The sequence below is a fragment of the Arvicola amphibius genome, chromosome 12 (assembly GCF_903992535.2).
Source record: "Arvicola amphibius chromosome 12, mArvAmp1.2, whole genome shotgun sequence".
NCBI lineage: Eukaryota > Metazoa > Chordata > Mammalia > Rodentia > Cricetidae > Arvicola > Arvicola amphibius.
Genome location: NC_052058.2, coordinates 138,931,769 through 138,950,247, shown reverse-complemented (window position 1 = coordinate 138,950,247; position 18,479 = coordinate 138,931,769). Strand labels below are relative to the sequence as shown.

Sequence of the window (18,479 nt, the reverse complement as noted above, 5' to 3'; positions counted from 1 at the left end):
ACCTGACAGATGGAAAGACCGCCGACCGCTGATTCAAGTGTAATGTGACGGATGCTACGCTAGAGACAGAATCAAGTGCAGAGAACACAGGGCCAATCAGAACTAATGGTCCAGAACCAACTGGGACAGCTTCCCGGACCCAAAACCTGGAAGGCCCTTGCCTAAACAAGCAAACAAACAAAACAAAACAAAAAAGCCATTTAAGGGCAAGCAGCTGAGTGGGTAACAGTGGATGGGAGGCTGTCAATGAGGCTAGGCCTCGCACAGCCTGCTTGAACTCTATACTTTGCTGTGTGACCAGTGTATACCAAACTGATCAACCCAGCATGCTAGGTGTACTAGATAATTATGGGGCACCAAAGCATCTTTACTAAAAATAGCTGCGTGTGGCTACTTGACATTTTAAAAACAAGTAAGAATACATTTCCAGCAGTGGGCAAAAGATAGCAGAAACAAAATGCCCTTTTGTTCTGCACGGCCCAGAGAACGATCTATAACAGTCATGTTTTTGGTTTTGAATGTTTGTTAAATATATAGCAAGCATAAGAATAAATAGTCAGCAGCAGATAGACAGCAAAGCATCAATCAGACAATTAAAACACCCAACAGAACATCAACCACTGGAATTATCCAATTGAGTGCAAACAAAAGTAACTCCATCAAATCAGAGCCTATCAATGTCCAGAAGAAACCATCTGGGGAAACCGAGCATGAGCTGGAGTTCCCCATTTACTGAGAGTTCAGGCATAATGCCTCCTTCAGTGAAGCTTCCAAATGAAAGAACAAATAACAGCAGTACAGAGAGCATCAGCAAATCTGGGTCTCTAAGCACCCAGTAGAGGCTGGGGAAGCTGGGGCAGTCAGCTGGAGTTCCCCACTGGGTCTCCACTCCATGGCACTGCAGAAACTTTTATAGCATGGGATAAACAACAGTAACACTGTCTGCACTCTTGGGCTGCGTGGCCCTCCCTGACAGAGTTAGAGGGACCAGAGCATCTTCAGACAAGCAACATTTTGAGATAAACACGTGTGGGTTTGGGGAAGGAGGTGGCAGACTTCTCAATGAGCTCATATACTTGCCTGACAGTAAATACATTTACCCACTGAGCCATCTTCTAACACCATATAGACTATAAAAACCAAGAACTTACGTGGTGTGAGGTCTAAGTGACCTGGGTGGATGTGTGTAGATATACAACAGGAGCATGATGCGGTATAATAAGGGAATATCCATGGATTTTGTCTTCATGGTCGGGGGAGGGGGAGGGGCGCAACACGGGGTCTTGGAAGTCATGACTCTGAATACCAAACGATAATCACATATATAAATGCATGAAGATGTGAATATGTGTTGATCCTGCCCCAATACTTTTCTTAAACAAACGGAGACCCAGTATATTCCTTTCTGTTTTTTGCTAGAGAAGTTTCCTATCTCCAACAAAGATGCAATGCATTTTTACAGGGGTGTTGTAGTCCACATCCAGCCTTGTCCTTTACAATGTATAATCTTAGATTACATAATCTTCCGTCTGCTAATTCTTTGATCTTACTAACTATGAAAGAGGCTTAGGCTTAATGGACCTGGTCTGTAGACCCCGCTCCTGGGGAGACCCTCTTGCACACAGGAGTGTGAGAACAAACAAATAGCGGAACTAAAAGTAGGAATAGAGATAAAGCCCAGCACTTCAAGGCTTACCTACCAACTCCAAGGCCTTGGACTACAACAAATCATTGAAATTCTTAAAAAGACAGGTGGCATTATGGTAGGCGCTGCCAATACATATTCTTGCCAACAACGGCTCACTAAACTTGCTGACATCTTCATGTCTATTTGACGACCGTCTTACTGGTTCTTTAAAATTAACATTTCTACCTGAATAAGTATTAACTGTTTTGACTACTACAGACAATCAAATCTTTTCATCTTGTGTGTGGTACATGAGTATATAGGTGTTTACCTATGCACCTGTATGTGGAAGCCAGGGCAGGACATCTGGCATGTTCCTCCAGCACTCCGAGCTTTTCTGCCTTGACAAACAGTTTCTTCCTAACCTGGAAACTGACTTCTTGGCCAGGCAAACAACTAACAAGAGTAAGTGTTTGATGTCAAGAATCAGGACACTGCAAATCAAAACTAGAGTGAGATGATGCTACTCCAACTGGGAAGCTACGTTTGAAACAAGACAGAAATAACCAAAGTAACAAACAGGGCACAGGATGCGGAGATGGAGGGAGCATCGAGGGTAGGATGTGGAGTGGTAAAGTCCTGGGGACTCCCAAACTGAAAAGAAAATGGCCACATACTCCAGCAACCTCATTTACTGAGTGAACACCCAAGAGAAACTGGTAACATTCTGAGGAGCTAGACATGTTAATTACCCCAATCTGGTCACTGCATATTAGATACACATAGTAAAATAATACTAGAACCCACAATTAAGTACAAATGTCAATTTTATTTTTGAGGCATGGTCTAACTTTCAGCCCACGATGGCCTTCATCTTCCAAGTGTGAGACTATAGGCATCCACAATCTTGTCCACTATTTTTTTTAAAGAATCATGTTTATATAGTAAGTAGAGTAGATGGAGCTAGTTATCTCTCACGTGTTCCTGATATGGGTATGAGAACACCAACTCTAATGCCAGTTTTAGTGATATTTTGTCTGCATTGTAATAAAGCTTGCTTGAAGACCAGAGACACTGCAGCTATACAGACCAGGCAGTGGTGGCCACACCTTTAATCCCAGTAGCCACACTAGCTTGCCATAGAGACTGGGTGGTGGTTAGTACACATCTTTAATCCCAGTACTAGAGAGGAATATAACATGTAAAGAGACAGGTTTCAGGCTCAGTCACATTCTGAGGATTCCTGGAGGCAGGGTCACCATTTTCAGACTGAGGTAGAGGTTAAGAGCCAGTGAATGGCTGTTTTGCTTTTTTGGTCTTCATGCTGAACCCCAATTATCTGTGTCTGGGTTTTTATTAATCGTGCACTGGGGAGGCCAAGGCAGAAGGAGGGTAAACTCAGGGCCACCCTGGGCTACATAGCAAGCTCAGGGCCAGCCTGGCATACATATAAAGACCCTGACTTGCAAAGTTTTTCTCTTAGCCATTGCTGTATGTAAATACTTCAGAGAAGTAAAATTGAACTGAGCTAGTGTCTCCCCCAAATTCATATTTATCTAGAACCCATGAATGTGGCCTTACTGGGATGTAAGATCTTCGTAGGTGTAAAGATGAGGTCATACAGGATTCAGACATGGAGTGGACAGACTTACACACAGGGACTATGCCACATGAAATGCTGGCTGGAGAGACACAGTTACAAGGGACATCCAGTCCTGTGGTGACCAGCAGCAAGAGCAGGGAAGACATCTCGGTTTAGGCTTCTGGCATCTAGAGCTAAAAGGGTACAGCTCACTTGTTTTAGGCTACACATACGCAGTCACCTGTCACAGCCATTTCTGTGTAGTCTGAACTAGCTCAGTTGCTGCTCAGCTGCACCACGTGACCTGCCATGGAATGGACCTTTCTAGGGCTGCTCCGTAAAGCAGAGACTCAGGAAACCATTTCTGCAGCTTTGGTTTGGTTTTATTTAGCTCAGATATGCAGTTTATATAAAGAAAGCAAACCCGAGGACCAACTGCCGCCATTACCCAGAGCTCACGCTTTATTGTACTTCGCCTCCACCCCTTTCAACAACTTCAGAAGCGCGGCTGGGTTGTAAGGAAAGAGATTTTTCTCCTGCAAACGGCAAATAGCACCCTGTAGCTCCTCCAGGCATTTCACTGCTCTAGAAAACAGTCCCACTTCCCAGACAGCCCCACCGGGAGCAACTTCCCCGGCAGCACAGAAGGGAGGACCGGACTCTTGGGGAAGCAGAGGCCTCAGCTGAGGCTCCAGGCTAAGTTCTTTTTGGTCCTTACATGTCCTAGGCAGGCCTTGAGTTTCTCTGCTCATTTCTGGACATAAAGAAGTCTGTTTGCTATTTGCTAAATGCTGATTTGTGGCTTCCTCATCAGAATCTTCCGAGCTGTCATAATCTACTAGACTCCGTGGTGTCTGGGAAGGTGGGCCGTGAGCTGGCACTGTGTGAGTTTCCTTGGGCATCACCACCTGACTCTGAGGCTCAGAGCAGGCATCAGAAGCCCAGGGGACCCATGGGCAAGCATTTCTGTGGCCAACAGGAGAAGCCAGAGCATGAGGTACTGTGAGGCTGGTGCTTCTGTCGTGGACAAGTGGGGGGACAGGATCACGAGTATTTGCTCCACATTGTGATTCAGCTGCATCAAAGAACTTGCAGACGGACAGAAAGTGATGCCAGTCTTTCTGCAGCAATTTCAAATATTTAACAAAATATTCAAGGAAACAGGTTTCGGAGGAGATCAAGAAGTCCAGAAGAACTGTAGAGTCGAACACTATGCTCTTTAATAGGAATAAGAAAATACAGTGTGGATTGCAGCCACTTCTATGTGTGCAGTGGGTCCATGCTTCGCTTCCAGAGGTGACGTCCCTGCCTCTGCAAACACAGACAAGGGAGAGCTCAGGATGATGGGGCTTCACAGACACTAGCACTCACTCGCCAAATCACTTTAAAAGGAAGTCAAAACCAAATCTGCTCACGACCAACCAGTTTCGGATTTTGTCTGCACAAGTCTCTGTCCTTTCCTTAACATCAGCAGTCCCTCTTCATGAGGGCAACTTACTCCATGTTTACGGAGGAGCTCAAGACCACCACATCAGGGTAGACAAGTGACCCCAACTGACCAATCAGAACAGCTAAGGAAAATTTCGGCTTTAAGATTGATGAAAAGGAAGGGTGAAGCTTCTCGTGTTCTCGTGGCCAGGCCTGAGAAGGAATCAGGCTGTGAGATCATAAGCAGGAGAAATAATGGCTGGCATGATTTGAATACATGGAATATACACACACACACACACACACACAGAGAGAGAGAGAGAGAGAGAGAGAGAGAAAGACAAAGACATACACACAGAAAGATACATACACAGACACACAAACACAAAGACATAGACAAACAGACACATACAAATGCACACACACACAGTGCTATATCTGATGTCAGTTTGATGCCCTTGAAATTCTCAACTGGCTGGGTGGTGGCACACACCTTTAATCCCAGCACTCTGGAGGCAGAGGCAGGTGGTTCTCTGAGTTCGAGGCCAGCCTGGACTACAGAGTAAATTCCAGGACAGCCAGGGACACACAGAGAAACCCTGTCTTACAAAACAAATCAACAAAAAACTCTCAACCAGGCCTCAAAACATTCTATTTTTTTTAAAGATTTATTTATTTATTTATTATGTATATAACATTCTGTCTTGATGTATGCCCGCACGCCAGAGGAGGGCGCAAGATCTCAGTACAGATGGTTGTGAGCCACCGTGTGGTTGCTGGGAATTGAACTCAGGACCTCTGGAAGAGCAGCCAGTGCTCTTAACCTCTGAGCCATCTCTCCAGCCCAAAAACATTCTATTTTTTGCTTAAACTAGTTTGAACTGGTTTCTGTCATTTACAAACAAGAAAACCTTAACAGGTTTTGGTACTCATGGCACAAAAATCTACCTCTCTGGACAAAGTGACCTGAAGACAGTGAGGCTCACGTAGAACAGGCATTAAGAAGGCAGTGCTGAGTGAAATCAACACAAACTCTTGAATATGCAGTCTAAATCTGTAGAAAAATGTCACTATCTATGAGCCTAACTGAAATCACATGTAGGAATTCTGTTTCTCAAGTAGAACCTTTCGAAAACTGGCCCCAAATACTCAGCCATTGCCATCTGGGTCCTAATGTAGCAAGCACAAGGAAGGCTGTGCCGCCAGTCATCAGCAGAGACTGCGCTACTCCCAGGCGGGGGGGGGGGGCGGAGGGCGGGGAATGAAGCCAGGCAGACAGCATGGAAGGGGCCATTGGCTGTCAGCTTCAGAAGCCATTCCAGACACTGCTGCAGGTAAAGCAGAAACAGACCTGGGGCAGCAGCGTCCCAGCAATGCGCCTCCAGAGGGAGCAGCCTGGAGGAGTGGAGCTGGAAGTGCAAGTCTGGAGAGGCTCTGCAGGCTACTTCCATTTGTATTCTCTTTGACAAAGGCGAGGGTCACCAGCTAGAAGCTTAATTCAAACAAGTTAGACTTGGAGGCTTTAAGAACATGGTTCTTAACCAGCAAGCAGCTGAAGTTCAGAGAGGGCACTGGCTTATCTTGACCCCCATAGGCAACACCGGAACCCAGGGGTTCTGATCTTGCTTTCCTATCCCTGTGCTGCTCAGCCAGCTTCTAAGGATAATACACACAGCATCCATTTTCATGTAAGGTGGAGTTAAAACGGGAGGAAACCATAAGTAGTTCTACCCAAGGAGAAAACAAAAGTAATGTACCAGGCAGAAACACATTTTCTGATGCGCGTGTCTCCTGATTCTCTGGCTTGTGGGCAGTCCAAAGTACCTGAAATACACAAACCTGGTCAGCTGGAAGTAGATGCCCAGGGATGCTTTGGCAGCCTCCAGCATGTCATCGTCCTGCTCTATGAAGACCCTGGACAGCCATTCACACGGGTTGTGTAATTGTAGAGAGGGCTGAAGGTGAGGCTTTAAGAAGGTCAGTAACTCGGACATGAACTTCTGCAAGTCAACTTCAAACAACAGCAAGTTCAAAGGACAGGTAATGTTTACAAACAGCAATAACATCTCGTCTGTATGCAAATCTGTCAGTGCATTATCCTAATCCACACTTTCGGGGTTCTAGAGTCGGGATTAGCTTTTTCACAAATGAAGAACTGAGAATAGCAAGGTGACTCACTTGTTCAAGACATATAGTCAGGGTGTCCATCTGCCAAAAAACTAGTCACAGTTTGTCTAAGAATAAATATGTGATTTCAATACGAAAGCATGTTAATTGAGTAGACAACAACAATCCCTTCGCTGGTAAGCACAGCTTTCTGCTAACTATAGACCACTAAGCCATAAAAAGAAATGGCTTCAAACACAACAGAAAAATCTTCCTTTTGCTTGTTAAAGAACTAAAGTACTGCAAAAACCCAGACAGGACCTGGGAGTTTAACTGCAATGCAAACCTCTGAGTTATGTAACAGATGCCACCTAGTGTCATAAACTGTAATTGCGCTAATGAGACCATCCTTAAAAATGATGTCTAGGAGAGCCCCGGAGGTCAAGGCTGCTAGCAGGAGACAGCCACTGCCTGCTCTCCTCTAGAGAGATGGAAGACAGATCCTCTACATCACCCAAATGAAAGCCGCTCCTCCAGTCACGCTGAACTTGTCACCTTCAAGTTATGTGCAACAAGTCCTTTACCAACAGAACTTTCTGTACTAGTTTCAACAAAACTTCTAATTGTCACTAACAAACATAGTCATAGAGCTTTTATGAATAATATAATTAAATATCAACTGACTTCTATTTGCTTGGTAGTGACTCAGAAGCAACTATTTTTGTATTCATTATCCTATGCATATTAATTATACAAAAAAGCCTAGAAGCTTCTTAAAATTCCAGTCCCCCACAACCCTGCTCCCTTTGAAAAAGTATTTACTAAATTTAATCAGGAAAATATATAGATTAAGGAAATGGCACTAGCCTTAATACTCAATAATCATGAGTCACTTTTCTTAAGTGAACAATTAATTGCACAGTGCTTTGAATAAAAAATGAGTCTGGAGAATTACCTTTCATTTCAGTTGCTGAAGTACAATTCTGGAACTTGATTTCCAAGGATTTCAAAGTAATTAAGCTTGCTGCTCTCAGGGTGACGTGATCAGGGCCAGACCTGGGTTGGCATCCAGGTTGAACTTCGTCCCCTCCAAAGCAGGAAGGCTTTCCAGGAACGGACAACTCCTTCCACAACCCCAGATGTACTCTGTGCAGAAGTGCCTCGGCTAAGGCCAGCACGTCACTGTCCAGAAGATAGTCTGGTGACACCAGGGCAGGCACTGATCCACGGCAGAGGTCCTCTCCCATTTTACCAAGAAGGCACTTTTTGATGACTATAACCAATTTCCTCTTAACAAAAGCTGGAATGGGCCAGGCAAGAATATCTAGAGCACGAGGTTTCAAAAATAGTATCTTTTGGCTTCGAAAGTGCAGCTTCAGATGGATTCTGGAGGCTGTGAGAAGTTCCAGCAGCTCCAGGAAGCACACCAGGATGTTGACTATGTTAGAGAGATTCTGGAAGTTTCCAAAATGCTGAGAAAATAAGGAATTGTAGAACACTTCAAAAGTAATGTCAAAAGGAGCCAAGAGCTGCTTTAGGATTTCTGAAATTAGAAAAATAGTAGTTAGAAGAAACAGGAAACACAAAAGTTTTCTTTAAACATAATTTTATTTATAAACATAATTCAATTGGCATGTACATCACTTTGTAAGATAAAAAATAGGTTTAAGAACAATTACTTCTAATAAGACCACGAGGGTATACAGATTAACAGCTAATCACAAAAAGTTAACATTTGCTTTATAAATATGGATAGTATCAGACTATATAAGGAATATTTAATGACCAAGTTTAATTTCTTTCTATAAAGGTAATCTTCAGTGCTGGGGAGATAGTTTATTTGGTAAAGTGCTTGCTGCATAAGCATGAGGTCCTGGATTAGGACCCCTGGTACCCATGCAGAAGCCAGACAAGGTGGCACACATCTGTAACCACATCTGGAGCTCATTGGCCAGGCAGCCTTGCCCAGTTGATGAGCTCTAGAGTCAGTGAGGGATCTTATCTCAGCAACCAAGGAAGAAAGCAGTTGAGGAAGATGCTGACAGTGACTTCTGGCCTCAAACGCGCGCGCGCACACACACACACACACACACACACACACACACACACACACTAAATATGTATACCAGACACACCAAGGTTATGTCCAATTAAAAAATTCAGAGGAGCAATTCTCACATTCTTCCATACTTCCAGAGAGAAGAGGAATAACATACATTTTATTCTTCACTTTAAACACACTGCTGCCGAGAGAGGTAACGAGCATTAGGGTAGTGCCATCTCTACCTGCTCGCTGGGACTGTGCATCTTTAAAGACTTCTTTTATTACAACTGTGAGAATCCAAAGGCAGTGTACTGCTTCTCCACTCTCAGAGGATTCAGAGAGATGCTTCTGGCAAAAAGTGACCCAGGGATTACTTAACATCATCTACAAATGAGAAAACAAAAGGGTTATTATAATTGTTTTGCTTATAAAATTAAAAATTACTTATTACACAACACAATACCACAAAATGTTGTTTACTTGTTTATGTGAAAAAAGCACGAAAATATTTGACAAAACAAGGAAAAAATATTCTAATATTCTTTCAGGCAGGAAAGTAACACACCATGTAAGCGAAGGATCAAAAAGACCATGAAAAGATCTACATTATTTATAAATGGTGTAGCAATGTGTAAGCTTTTCTTTAACACGCTATCCTACTTTCCAAATATTCTGCCATAAATAGCATTCACATTCAAAGTACTCCTTTAAAAACAAGCAGTAAGACTGAGACGTTAATAGGTACTGGATCTGTACGCACTCGCAAGCCCCTGTGTAACCACGTGTGTGGAAGTGAACCAGGCAGCCAGAGGCTGAAGCCAGGTGTCCCGCTCAATCACTTTTCTCCTTATTAAGACAGGATCTTATTTTATTCTTATTTTTTGTTGTGATCCAGGTGCCCTCACTCCCCAGACTGACAGAACTTCCTTGTGGTCTATAATTGACAAGAATGTTTGTGTTTTTTCTGGCCGGAGGTTTTCCACAGAAGCAGTAGAGGTATCAAAAGGCTTTAGGTCAGGGAAAATAAAGGTTGCTGTTCTTCCATCTGAAAAGAAGCCTCCATGCCTCACCCCCACCAGTCTAGGCTATCCAGGCTGTGCTGGTGCAGCAAAGTGGAGGTCCCACCGAGATCTGGAAAGTGGGGATTCATGAATGGGGTCACTCCATCTGCTGGCTAAATCAAGGAGCATATTGGGGAAGGCACTGTGGTTTTTTTTCATCCCCAGAGATAGTCAGAGGGACACCCTCCAAAAGACTAGCAGGTATAAAGAGACGAGAGGGTGAATTAAAAGGCCTCAAAAAGTAACTGAAACTTTTAAAGCAATAAGGCACGGAAGTAAGGAAGACAGTTGAAGATTTTGTACAAGCAATAGCTCAAGTTAGCCCCTGATTTATTACGAGAGAGGGTTTAAATGTTAACAAGCCAAGTCAGAGTATTTGTTTCTTCATCCCCAGGGACGCTCTGAGGGATGCCCTCCAGCACACTGGCCAGAGGGAAGTAATAAAGAGGAGGCAGGAGGGTGAACTGGGGTGAAAAAGACAGAATGTGTACAGATGTAAGTTACTGTGTTGATTGCGTTGCCTTTTGAGTTCTGGACTGGAGAAAGACATTTGATTCTGGGAATTGTTAAGACTTTAAAATATGGGCCCAAGTATTTGATGCTTTGGAAAAGAGGTTCTGCTTTTGTCTCCACAGAGGATGAGAACCTGTGGATTCATTGCAAATTTATGTGGTTTGATTCACCAAGACCTCCTAAAATGCTAACGTAAAATACCCCCAAGAATGCAGCACCCCTGCTCAGCAGGAAGTAGCCAGACAGATTGACAATGCCCAAATTCCCTAAAAGATTGCTAAAGTGGGGCCTGTCCAGTGGTTCCGGAGCAGCAAGCCTGCTTCCATGAGTTCCACTCTACTCCATGCAGCAGTTTGGACCCAGAAAGAGTGCTTCTGGGGCCAGAAGGCAGCTGGAGCACAGCTTTAGGTGCCCGGCCTGGGGGACACCATGGCGGTGTCAGGAGAATCAGTCAATACGGCAACTAGTGCTGGATCACAGAAGATGGGCAGATGAGAGACCTTGGAATCACTGTAGCTGTGATTGCCGTTATTGTTATCCCTGCCACCGCAGATACTGCTGTCGGAGTTGCTTTTTCCCAGACTGTGCAGACAGCTGAGCCTGTCAACCAGCTAGCTGAAAGAGTCAGCAATGCTTTGGATATTGACCTTAAACCAACAAGTGGCTCTGGTTTAGGAGCAAGTGGACTATCTTTGGATTTTTCAATGGCTATCTCTTATGTTATGTGCATTATTCATGGCACTGTATTGCATGCTTCTGCTACTGTTATGGAACTCAACCGTCATATGAGAGGGGTTTGGAATACTGCTTTTGTTAATTTTACCACCCAGTTAGTGCATGCTAGATGGTTGCAGCATGGTCTGGCTCATTGGCACTGTCAGTCCTGGGGATACTTGGTTTAGGGCTATGTATCTAGGTAGCCACGGACGGTCAACCTTCTTTGGGGGCAGGATGCCACCTAAGATAGGGAATATTAGAGGGCTATTCCCCATGACATACAAGATATTCTACCCAAAGTAACAATAAAATAAGATGGGGGGGGAGCTGTTGTGATCCAGCTCCCCTCACTCCCCAGACTGACAGCAGAACTTCCTTGTGGTCTGTAATTGACAAGAATGTTTGTGTTCTTTCTGGCTGGAGGTTTTCCACAGAAGCAGCAGAGGTATAAATGGCTTTAGGTCAGGGAAAAAAATTGCTGGCGCAGCAATTTTTGGATTTTCAGATTATGGTGGGTGCAAATAGCTAGTAATGACTATTTGAAGGAGTAAAGTCAATGCTAATGAGCAACTTGAAAACTGTAAGAGAAATGACTATGCTCTGATTTACCTGACCTTCTCTCTCAGCTGGAAGTAGAGGAGCGATGAGAGGCACTTGGCAGCCATGTGAGACAACAACTTATCCGAGTTCTGGAGCATCCAGACCTGCAGCAAAACAGGCACAGTTCATCACACTGCTGACACCTTAAAAGCCTAGACAGCGTATCCAAATCACTGAAAATGGGGCTTACCAATTTGGAATCAACTCCAGCTGACTGCAAAAGGGCTTTAGTCAGCTCTCTGTACCCCTCCTTTGCATGGGCCTCGGTTTCAGTAGACAGCACTCGGCTCAGGAGCAGGTCAATCACTGTTAACTGAAGGAGTGCCACCTCCTGGCACCTGCTCATCTGGAAGTGTCTCTTTGCAGACTCCTGTGCTTCAGGAAGGGTGGTGGACTCACTGGAGGATGGTCTATGCTGGCCTGGCACACCATCAAGTGCACCATTAACATTTGACCATGCTAAAGAGGGGGTTGTATAGCCAACTTGCTCTGAGAGGTTTGGGTTGAGATAAAAGATGTAACCATGGATGTCATCCTCAAGGGTGGCTCCAAGAAGTACTTTCTTGTATAAGTGGTCCAAAATTTCTTCAACATCTTCCATTTTGATTTCCAAAATGTATATGGTAAGAGGTTCAAATGTCCCGAGGGGTAAATACTGAAGACTTAGAAATACAATGACTCTCTAAGACGTCCCCTCACTGAAGCATGAAACAGAAAAAATAACATGATTATAATCATCAAGCTGTATTACAAGTGAAAGAAAACTGTGTTCACTTAGTCTCAAGTTAGAGATAATGCTAGTTGCTGAGCTCTTCGAGTGAAAATTATATAATAACACTTTAAAATCACAATGATAAAATGCATGTTTTATATGCACATATAAGAGCATAAACCTATTTGCAGAGTAGTGTTGTTTTGCTTTTGGTGTGTGTGTGTATATGTCTGTGTGTGTGTGTGTGTGTGTGTGTTTCTGAGAAGTGAACCCCAGATCTTGGGCATACCAGGCAAGCACTCAACCTCTGAGCTTCATCCCTATCCCTGTCTATCACTTGTTTTGAGATGGGATCTGTAAGCTGCCCACAGTAGTAGGCTCACCTTGATCTCACTCTGTAGCCTAAGGAGACCTTGAACTTGTGATCCTCCCACCTTAGACAAGCGAGTCTCTAGGATCATGGGCTGGCATCACCAGGTCCAGCTAAAAACGCCAGCTTTCTTCTAACAGCTCTAGGTGGCTGCCTCATTTCTCACTCTTGGCACCTCTGAAAGTGGAGCCAGACTCTTCTGTATGGGGAGCAGCAAGCACACTTTAATCTGTTAAGCAACCCCCACCCCATCCCCATCCTACCCTGCCCAAACCCCTACCCTCTCCCGGCCAAATGCTCTCAGCATCATCCACCAGATTCTGATGACCAGAAATGTCTGCAGACACTGTCAGATGCGTCAGTTCAAAACCACTGGGATAAATAAAAAATTTTAAACTTCACTCTGATTTATAGATTAAAACCTGAAGTTACATTGCTATATGGCTATTAACTATTAAATTCCAACTTAAAATTATATATCACATAACAATGACATTAAGATCATAAGTCATCTCCTCTGTAACTAAGTAAAAACATTTTTTAAAGTGCTATCCCAAGGAAGTCAAGAAGAGAAGGAAAAGCAACCCAAACCGAGCAGACTGTACTTGTAATTGAACAGAAATGTACACATTGAGGTTATACTAGAGTTCTCAGGCATGATGGAGACCAGGAGTGAGATACACATGACACAATTAGGAACAGACATGGTTTTTAAAGCAGAAATAGGGGCAGCCAGTCAATGTCAGAGGAAGCATGCTGTCACTGGTATAAGCAAAAAAGAGGACTTGACCTTCTTCCAATGGAATGCTAGAGCCTCTAGGAATCTCCTGGACCACCTTACTCCTCCTAAATATAGAGCTTAAAGCCACACACTGACTCCTTATGTTTGGACAAGCAAAGAATCCTCTCCTACTGGGGAAAAAGGAGCTTTGTGCTTCTTTTTATAAACTCACCTGAATGCTCACATCCTCCATATAAATTCATAGTTCTCTAACATTAAATGGGCTGTGACAGATGCCTGATTCCCTCATCAATTCCTAAGTTTTTTAAAACCACAACAGTTTTACTCACATAGGCATTTCCCATGGATCCTGACTGTCCTTTGTAAAATTTTACTTTAATTTTATGTATTTGGGAGCTTTGCCTGCGTGTATGTCTAGGTACCATGTGCATGACTGGTGCTCAGAGAGGTCAGAAGAGAAGGCCAGATCCCCCAAGACTGAAGTTACAAATGGACGTCAGCTGCTAGGGTGGGTCGAATGAGAATGGAATCTAAAGACTCTTATACTTGCATGCTTGGTCAGCAGTTGGTGGAATTGTCTGGGAAGAATTAGGAGGCATGGACTTATTGGAAGTGGTGTGTCATTAGGGGTGATCTCTGAGGTTTCAAAGTCCAAGCCGTTGTCAGTTACAGCCTCCCCCCACCTCATGCTTGCAGATGGAAGGTAAAGTCTCAGCCATTGCTGTAGCACCACGCCTGCTGCCATGCTCTTCATCATGACAGTCATGGCTCTAACCCTTGGGAATCATGGGCACCCAAACTAAATGTTTGTTTACAAGTTGCCCTGGTCATAGTGTCTCTTCACAGCAACAGAAAAGTAACTAAGACATCTGCCGCGTGGATGAGCAGCCGGTGCTCTTTACCACTGAGCCATTCTCCAGGCCCTGTTGAGCCACCTCTGCACCCCTTGACTTTGTCTTAGTAAAATATACTAGTTAACAAAACCCATGGACTCTCCTTCCCTACCTAACTCAGGTCCAACTGCCCTGACACGCTGAACTTTGCTCCTCAGAGAGCTTATGAGGGTGACCACTCACACTGCACCTCCCTTCTACAGTGTGGCCCACATAGGTCCTGACTTTCTCATCTTTTATGAAATCTGACATGTGTGGGTATTTTGCCTGCAGGTATGTCTCTGCAGCACATGACATTTTTGCTCTTTTGTTTTCTTTTCTTTCTTGTTGGCTTGACTGATTGTTCTACAGCAGTCTCACTGTGTGACCCTGGCTGGTGTGTAACTAACTCGCTATGTAGCCCAGGCTAGTCTCACACTCACAGAGACACGGCTGCCATTCCTCTGGAGAGCTGGCATTAGAGGTATGTGCCACCACACCCAGCTCAGCCTTTTACCACTTACGGAATCTCAACGGTGGCCCCCCACAGACACAGTTTGGTTGTAGAGAACTAAAATAGGGCAGCTAAGTATTAACAAACCTATGGATTTTTAAATGTAAGAACAAAACTTTTGGTTAAGTCTTCTCTGACTGCTATTTTAAGATTTATTCATTTTATCTTTATTTATGTGCACATTAGTGTCTGCATGTGGAAATCTGCACCACAAAAACAAGAGCCTCTAGAAGAGGGCATCAGCTCCTCTGTAGTGTAGTTATGAGTGCCCAGCATAGGGAGTGGACCTGAACTCAGGTCTACTGCAAGAGCAGCAAGCACTCCTCACTCCCTAGGTGCCTTCCCAGCCTCTGAACACTACCTGCAAGCTGTCAGGTGCATTCCATACAACTCAATAATCCAGACTTCCCTAGCTCCCTTCCATTGGACAATGCTGAGCTTTCTGCACTCACATAAGCAGCAATGGTGAAGAAGTTCTATAACTTCTGTATGCTAACACACAGCTAGCCAGAAAATAACTGGAATGACAGGGTCATATCATCCCTTCTTTCTTTGGCCATCCCTACTGAGAGGTTTCCCATTAGAGAACACTCTCCCAATTGTAATGGCCAGAATAAAATCAGCTATTGGCACAGTTTCCCAGTTACATGTAAGAAATTGACTTTCACATTCTACTTTAAGGTCGAAATCCCTTTTCAGAACAAGTTTCCTTTCTGAGTAGTACTAATACTTAGAATATTTAAGGCTTTAGTTATTATCATAGGCTCATCTCTTGTCACTAAAAACCTCAGTAACGAATGTATTTTCATTCCAATTATTTATAACAATAAAAATATTTAAAACAATATTTCTGTCACCTCAGATTTCCTAAGCAAGAGTAAAACCCCAACTTGGTCATTCTTCACTGCCATCACCTCACACTAGGGTGAAGTCAATGCCAGTGAGTAACAGTATGGGGGTGGCACCGCCTGTTTCCTGGCATGGTAAGACCCAGGTTCCTTGGCAGGAATGGATCCAAGAAATAAGACTAAAAGCTTGTCCATTTTAAATTAAGAAATACATACTCAGGGACGGTTACATAGCTATATGGCTACAGAGAGCCTGGAGGGTAAAGGAAAAGTTTTAGTTACTTTTTCTATTGCTGTGATAACACACCATGATGAAGACTTACGAAAGACTTTATTTGGGTTTACAGTTCCAGGGTAATAGCCCTTCATGACAAGAAAGCTTGGCAGCAGGCAGCAGACATCACAGCTAGAGCAGAAGGGCTCATATCTTGAACCCCAAGCAAGAAGCAGAAAGAGCAAACTCAAAACAGTATGAGTCTTTAAACTCTCAGAGCTTGCTCCCAGTGACATACTTCCTTCAACAAAGCTACGCCTCCTAAACTTACCCAAACTGTGGACAAGTATCTGAGCATCTGATTGAATGGTGGACTCAACTCATCCAAAGCACCACTGGTGTTTGCTACAGGTGCTTACTGCCAGGCCTTAAGGTAGAATTCAGTTCCTGGGTCCTACAGGTGGAAGGAGAGAACTGACTCCCACAAGCTGTTCTCTGACATCCATGTATGCATGCATACACACAAACAAATACTACAATACTAGTACATATCTGGTTGGGAAATGAAGCTCGCGAGTAGGGTATTTACTACATATGGGTGAGGTCCTGGGTTCAATCCTCAGCACATAATAATAAATATTATAAATGTTTATAGTTTTATTTATAATTTTACTTATAAATAAAAAATATAAGTATTTATAAATAAATATTCAGATGTTTTTTTTTTACAGCTGAAAATAACAAAACAAAACACAGACATCAAATACTCGGGGGACAGGCAAGAAACAACCAACTGAGAACAGTTAAGTGCCGGGATGCTTCTACTGGGGCTGGCCCAAACCTTCAACTGCAGTGTTGATTCACAGTAACCGAATACACACACACTCCACAAGAAATGTCTGTAGGCTGCCTGTTAAGCTCCACCCCAGAAAAAAATGTTGTATTAAAGGAAAATCTGAAAAAGCAGACTAAGGAATCAACTGGCTGTACTATGTCCCTCAAGTGATTGCCCATGGGCTGGGTCACTGCAAACTGAAATGCCATGCCGGCCTGGAAAGACATGTGCCATTGAGAACCATGCCTGTTAAAATGTGGTGACAGCTGGCTGTCTAGTATGGGGCCCTCTGTTTGTGGTGATGCTTTGAAACACCTATACAGGGTCTAAAAGCGAAGCCACTACCATGGAAAATAAATATTTGGAGATGTTTAAATAGGACATGATCATAAAGAAATTATTTCTTAGATGATGTTGACTGACAACTGTTAAATTTTTCTGATGTAAAAAAAAATTATCCTTTTAGAAAAAGATATAATAAAAAATCTTTGGGATCAAAGACCTTGGCCTCTTCCAAAAGTAGGGTACATAAAGCAAAAATTGATATGCTAGACTCCAACAAAATTAAAACATTTGCTCTCTAAAATAGTCTATGTAGAAGCTGAAAGATCGCTGAGGGACAGAGCTGAGTGATAGAGTCCTTAGTCAACACGTGTGTGGTTAGAGATTCAATCCCAGTAGAGGGAGGAGAAAAGAAAGAGAGAAAAGGTAAGTTACAAAGAGTTAGAAGTACCATCAAAACTCTCAACAATCGTGAATGCTGTACATGGCTCTTCTTGGAAAGTCAGTTCTTCAAATGCAACCAGATGGTTTTGACAACTGCAAACTGACTCAAAGACACCTACACTGGGTGTTAGCATATCTGTAGTACCAGAACCAGATCCCTAGCAGCTTCGCCCACCCCCCCCCCCCCCCGACAAATGGGCATCAGACATTTGCTGGTGCTTACCTGTCTTGGAATTTGCAGAAGCTAGAGGAGCAAATCGGTTTAGACATAGAACGGAGGCCACAGAGCAGGCTGATTCTGTAGCTGAAGGGCAACACTGCACAGAGCTGTAGCAGGCACAGAAGGGTCCCCCGTGGAGGCTGCCCTCATCATGAGTGTAGAGCTGCGATTTGCTGCTTTGCTGGGGGATGGAGGGCACTGTCCTCCTTGTGTCCACAGCAGTTACCCTGGAATCTCTTCACTGACTCACCTGTGCTGGGCTCTGGAGGACAGAACACAAAAACAAGCCAACTGTGATGCAGAAGAGAAGAGCAAGGCAGATGCTGATTTCAATGTAGAAGACAAGCCCAAGGAATCCCATGTAGGTCTCAAAGAGGCTTATTCTGCATATTTAAAAACCAAGGGTGCAAGCTGACCAGAAAAGGGGATTATCCCTGAGCAAGCAGTCTCAGGAAGCACTGAAGAAGCCCCCTGGAGGACAGCAGCACAAAATCCCTCTTTCCTGGCCAGCATGGTTGTCACCCATGGCTATTTCACCTCTTAACTGAGTCACTGAAAGCATGCATTAAATGGATTAAAAACTTTGGCTTTGGTATGCATCTCCCAACTACATTTAGGTCAATAATTACAGAAAAACGACACCCAAGGTGAGGTAGTGTCTCCAAAAATAGCTGAGCTCTATATAAGCTAGCACGGTCATTTTTAAGTGTCCTCTCTACTCAGTTACACAACAGGAAACAAACAAAAA

General features: G+C 43.8%; 1 protein-coding gene across 3 annotated transcripts; it reads right to left on the bottom strand.

The window, feature by feature from the left end:
- Window positions 1–3,650: 3,650 nt before the first annotated feature.
- Lins1 (lines homolog 1) lies at window positions 3,651–17,900 on the bottom strand. Of its 3 annotated transcripts, none has more exons than XM_038314254.1 (7): window positions 17,735–17,900; window positions 11,869–12,383; window positions 11,693–11,782; window positions 9,030–9,171; window positions 7,699–8,286; window positions 6,477–6,648; window positions 3,651–4,520 (listed from the first exon to the last, which is right to left on the bottom strand). In XM_038314254.1, the coding sequence occupies exons 2-7, from the start codon at window positions 12,277–12,279 to the stop codon at window positions 3,665–3,667; spliced, it is 2,259 nt and encodes a 752-aa protein (XP_038170182.1). In that variant the 5' UTR covers window positions 12,280–12,383; window positions 17,735–17,900; the 3' UTR covers window positions 3,651–3,664. The 3 variants fall into 3 exon arrangements, with proteins under 3 accessions (XP_038170182.1, XP_038170183.1, XP_038170184.1); XM_038314255.1 differs by lacking the exon at window positions 17,735–17,900 and adding an exon at window positions 12,774–12,934; XM_038314256.1 differs by lacking the exon at window positions 17,735–17,900 and having other exon boundaries at window positions 11,688–11,782; window positions 11,869–11,912.
- Window positions 17,901–18,479: the final 579 nt, after the last annotated feature.

Excerpts from the sequence above, each read along its gene's own strand:
- Lins1 (XM_038314254.1), bottom strand. The coding sequence starts at position 12,279 with ATGGAAGATGTTGAAGAAATTTTGGACCACTTATACAAGAAAGTACTT. Across the intron at positions 9,172-11,692 it reads ACTTCCAGCTGAGAGAGAAG|ATGATGTTAAGTAATCCCTG; the intron begins GTCAGGTAAATC and ends TCTCATTTGTAG. Across the intron at positions 6,649-7,698 it reads TTCAGCAACTGAAATGAAAG|TTGACTTGCAGAAGTTCATG; the intron begins GTAATTCTCCAG and ends TGTTGTTTGAAG.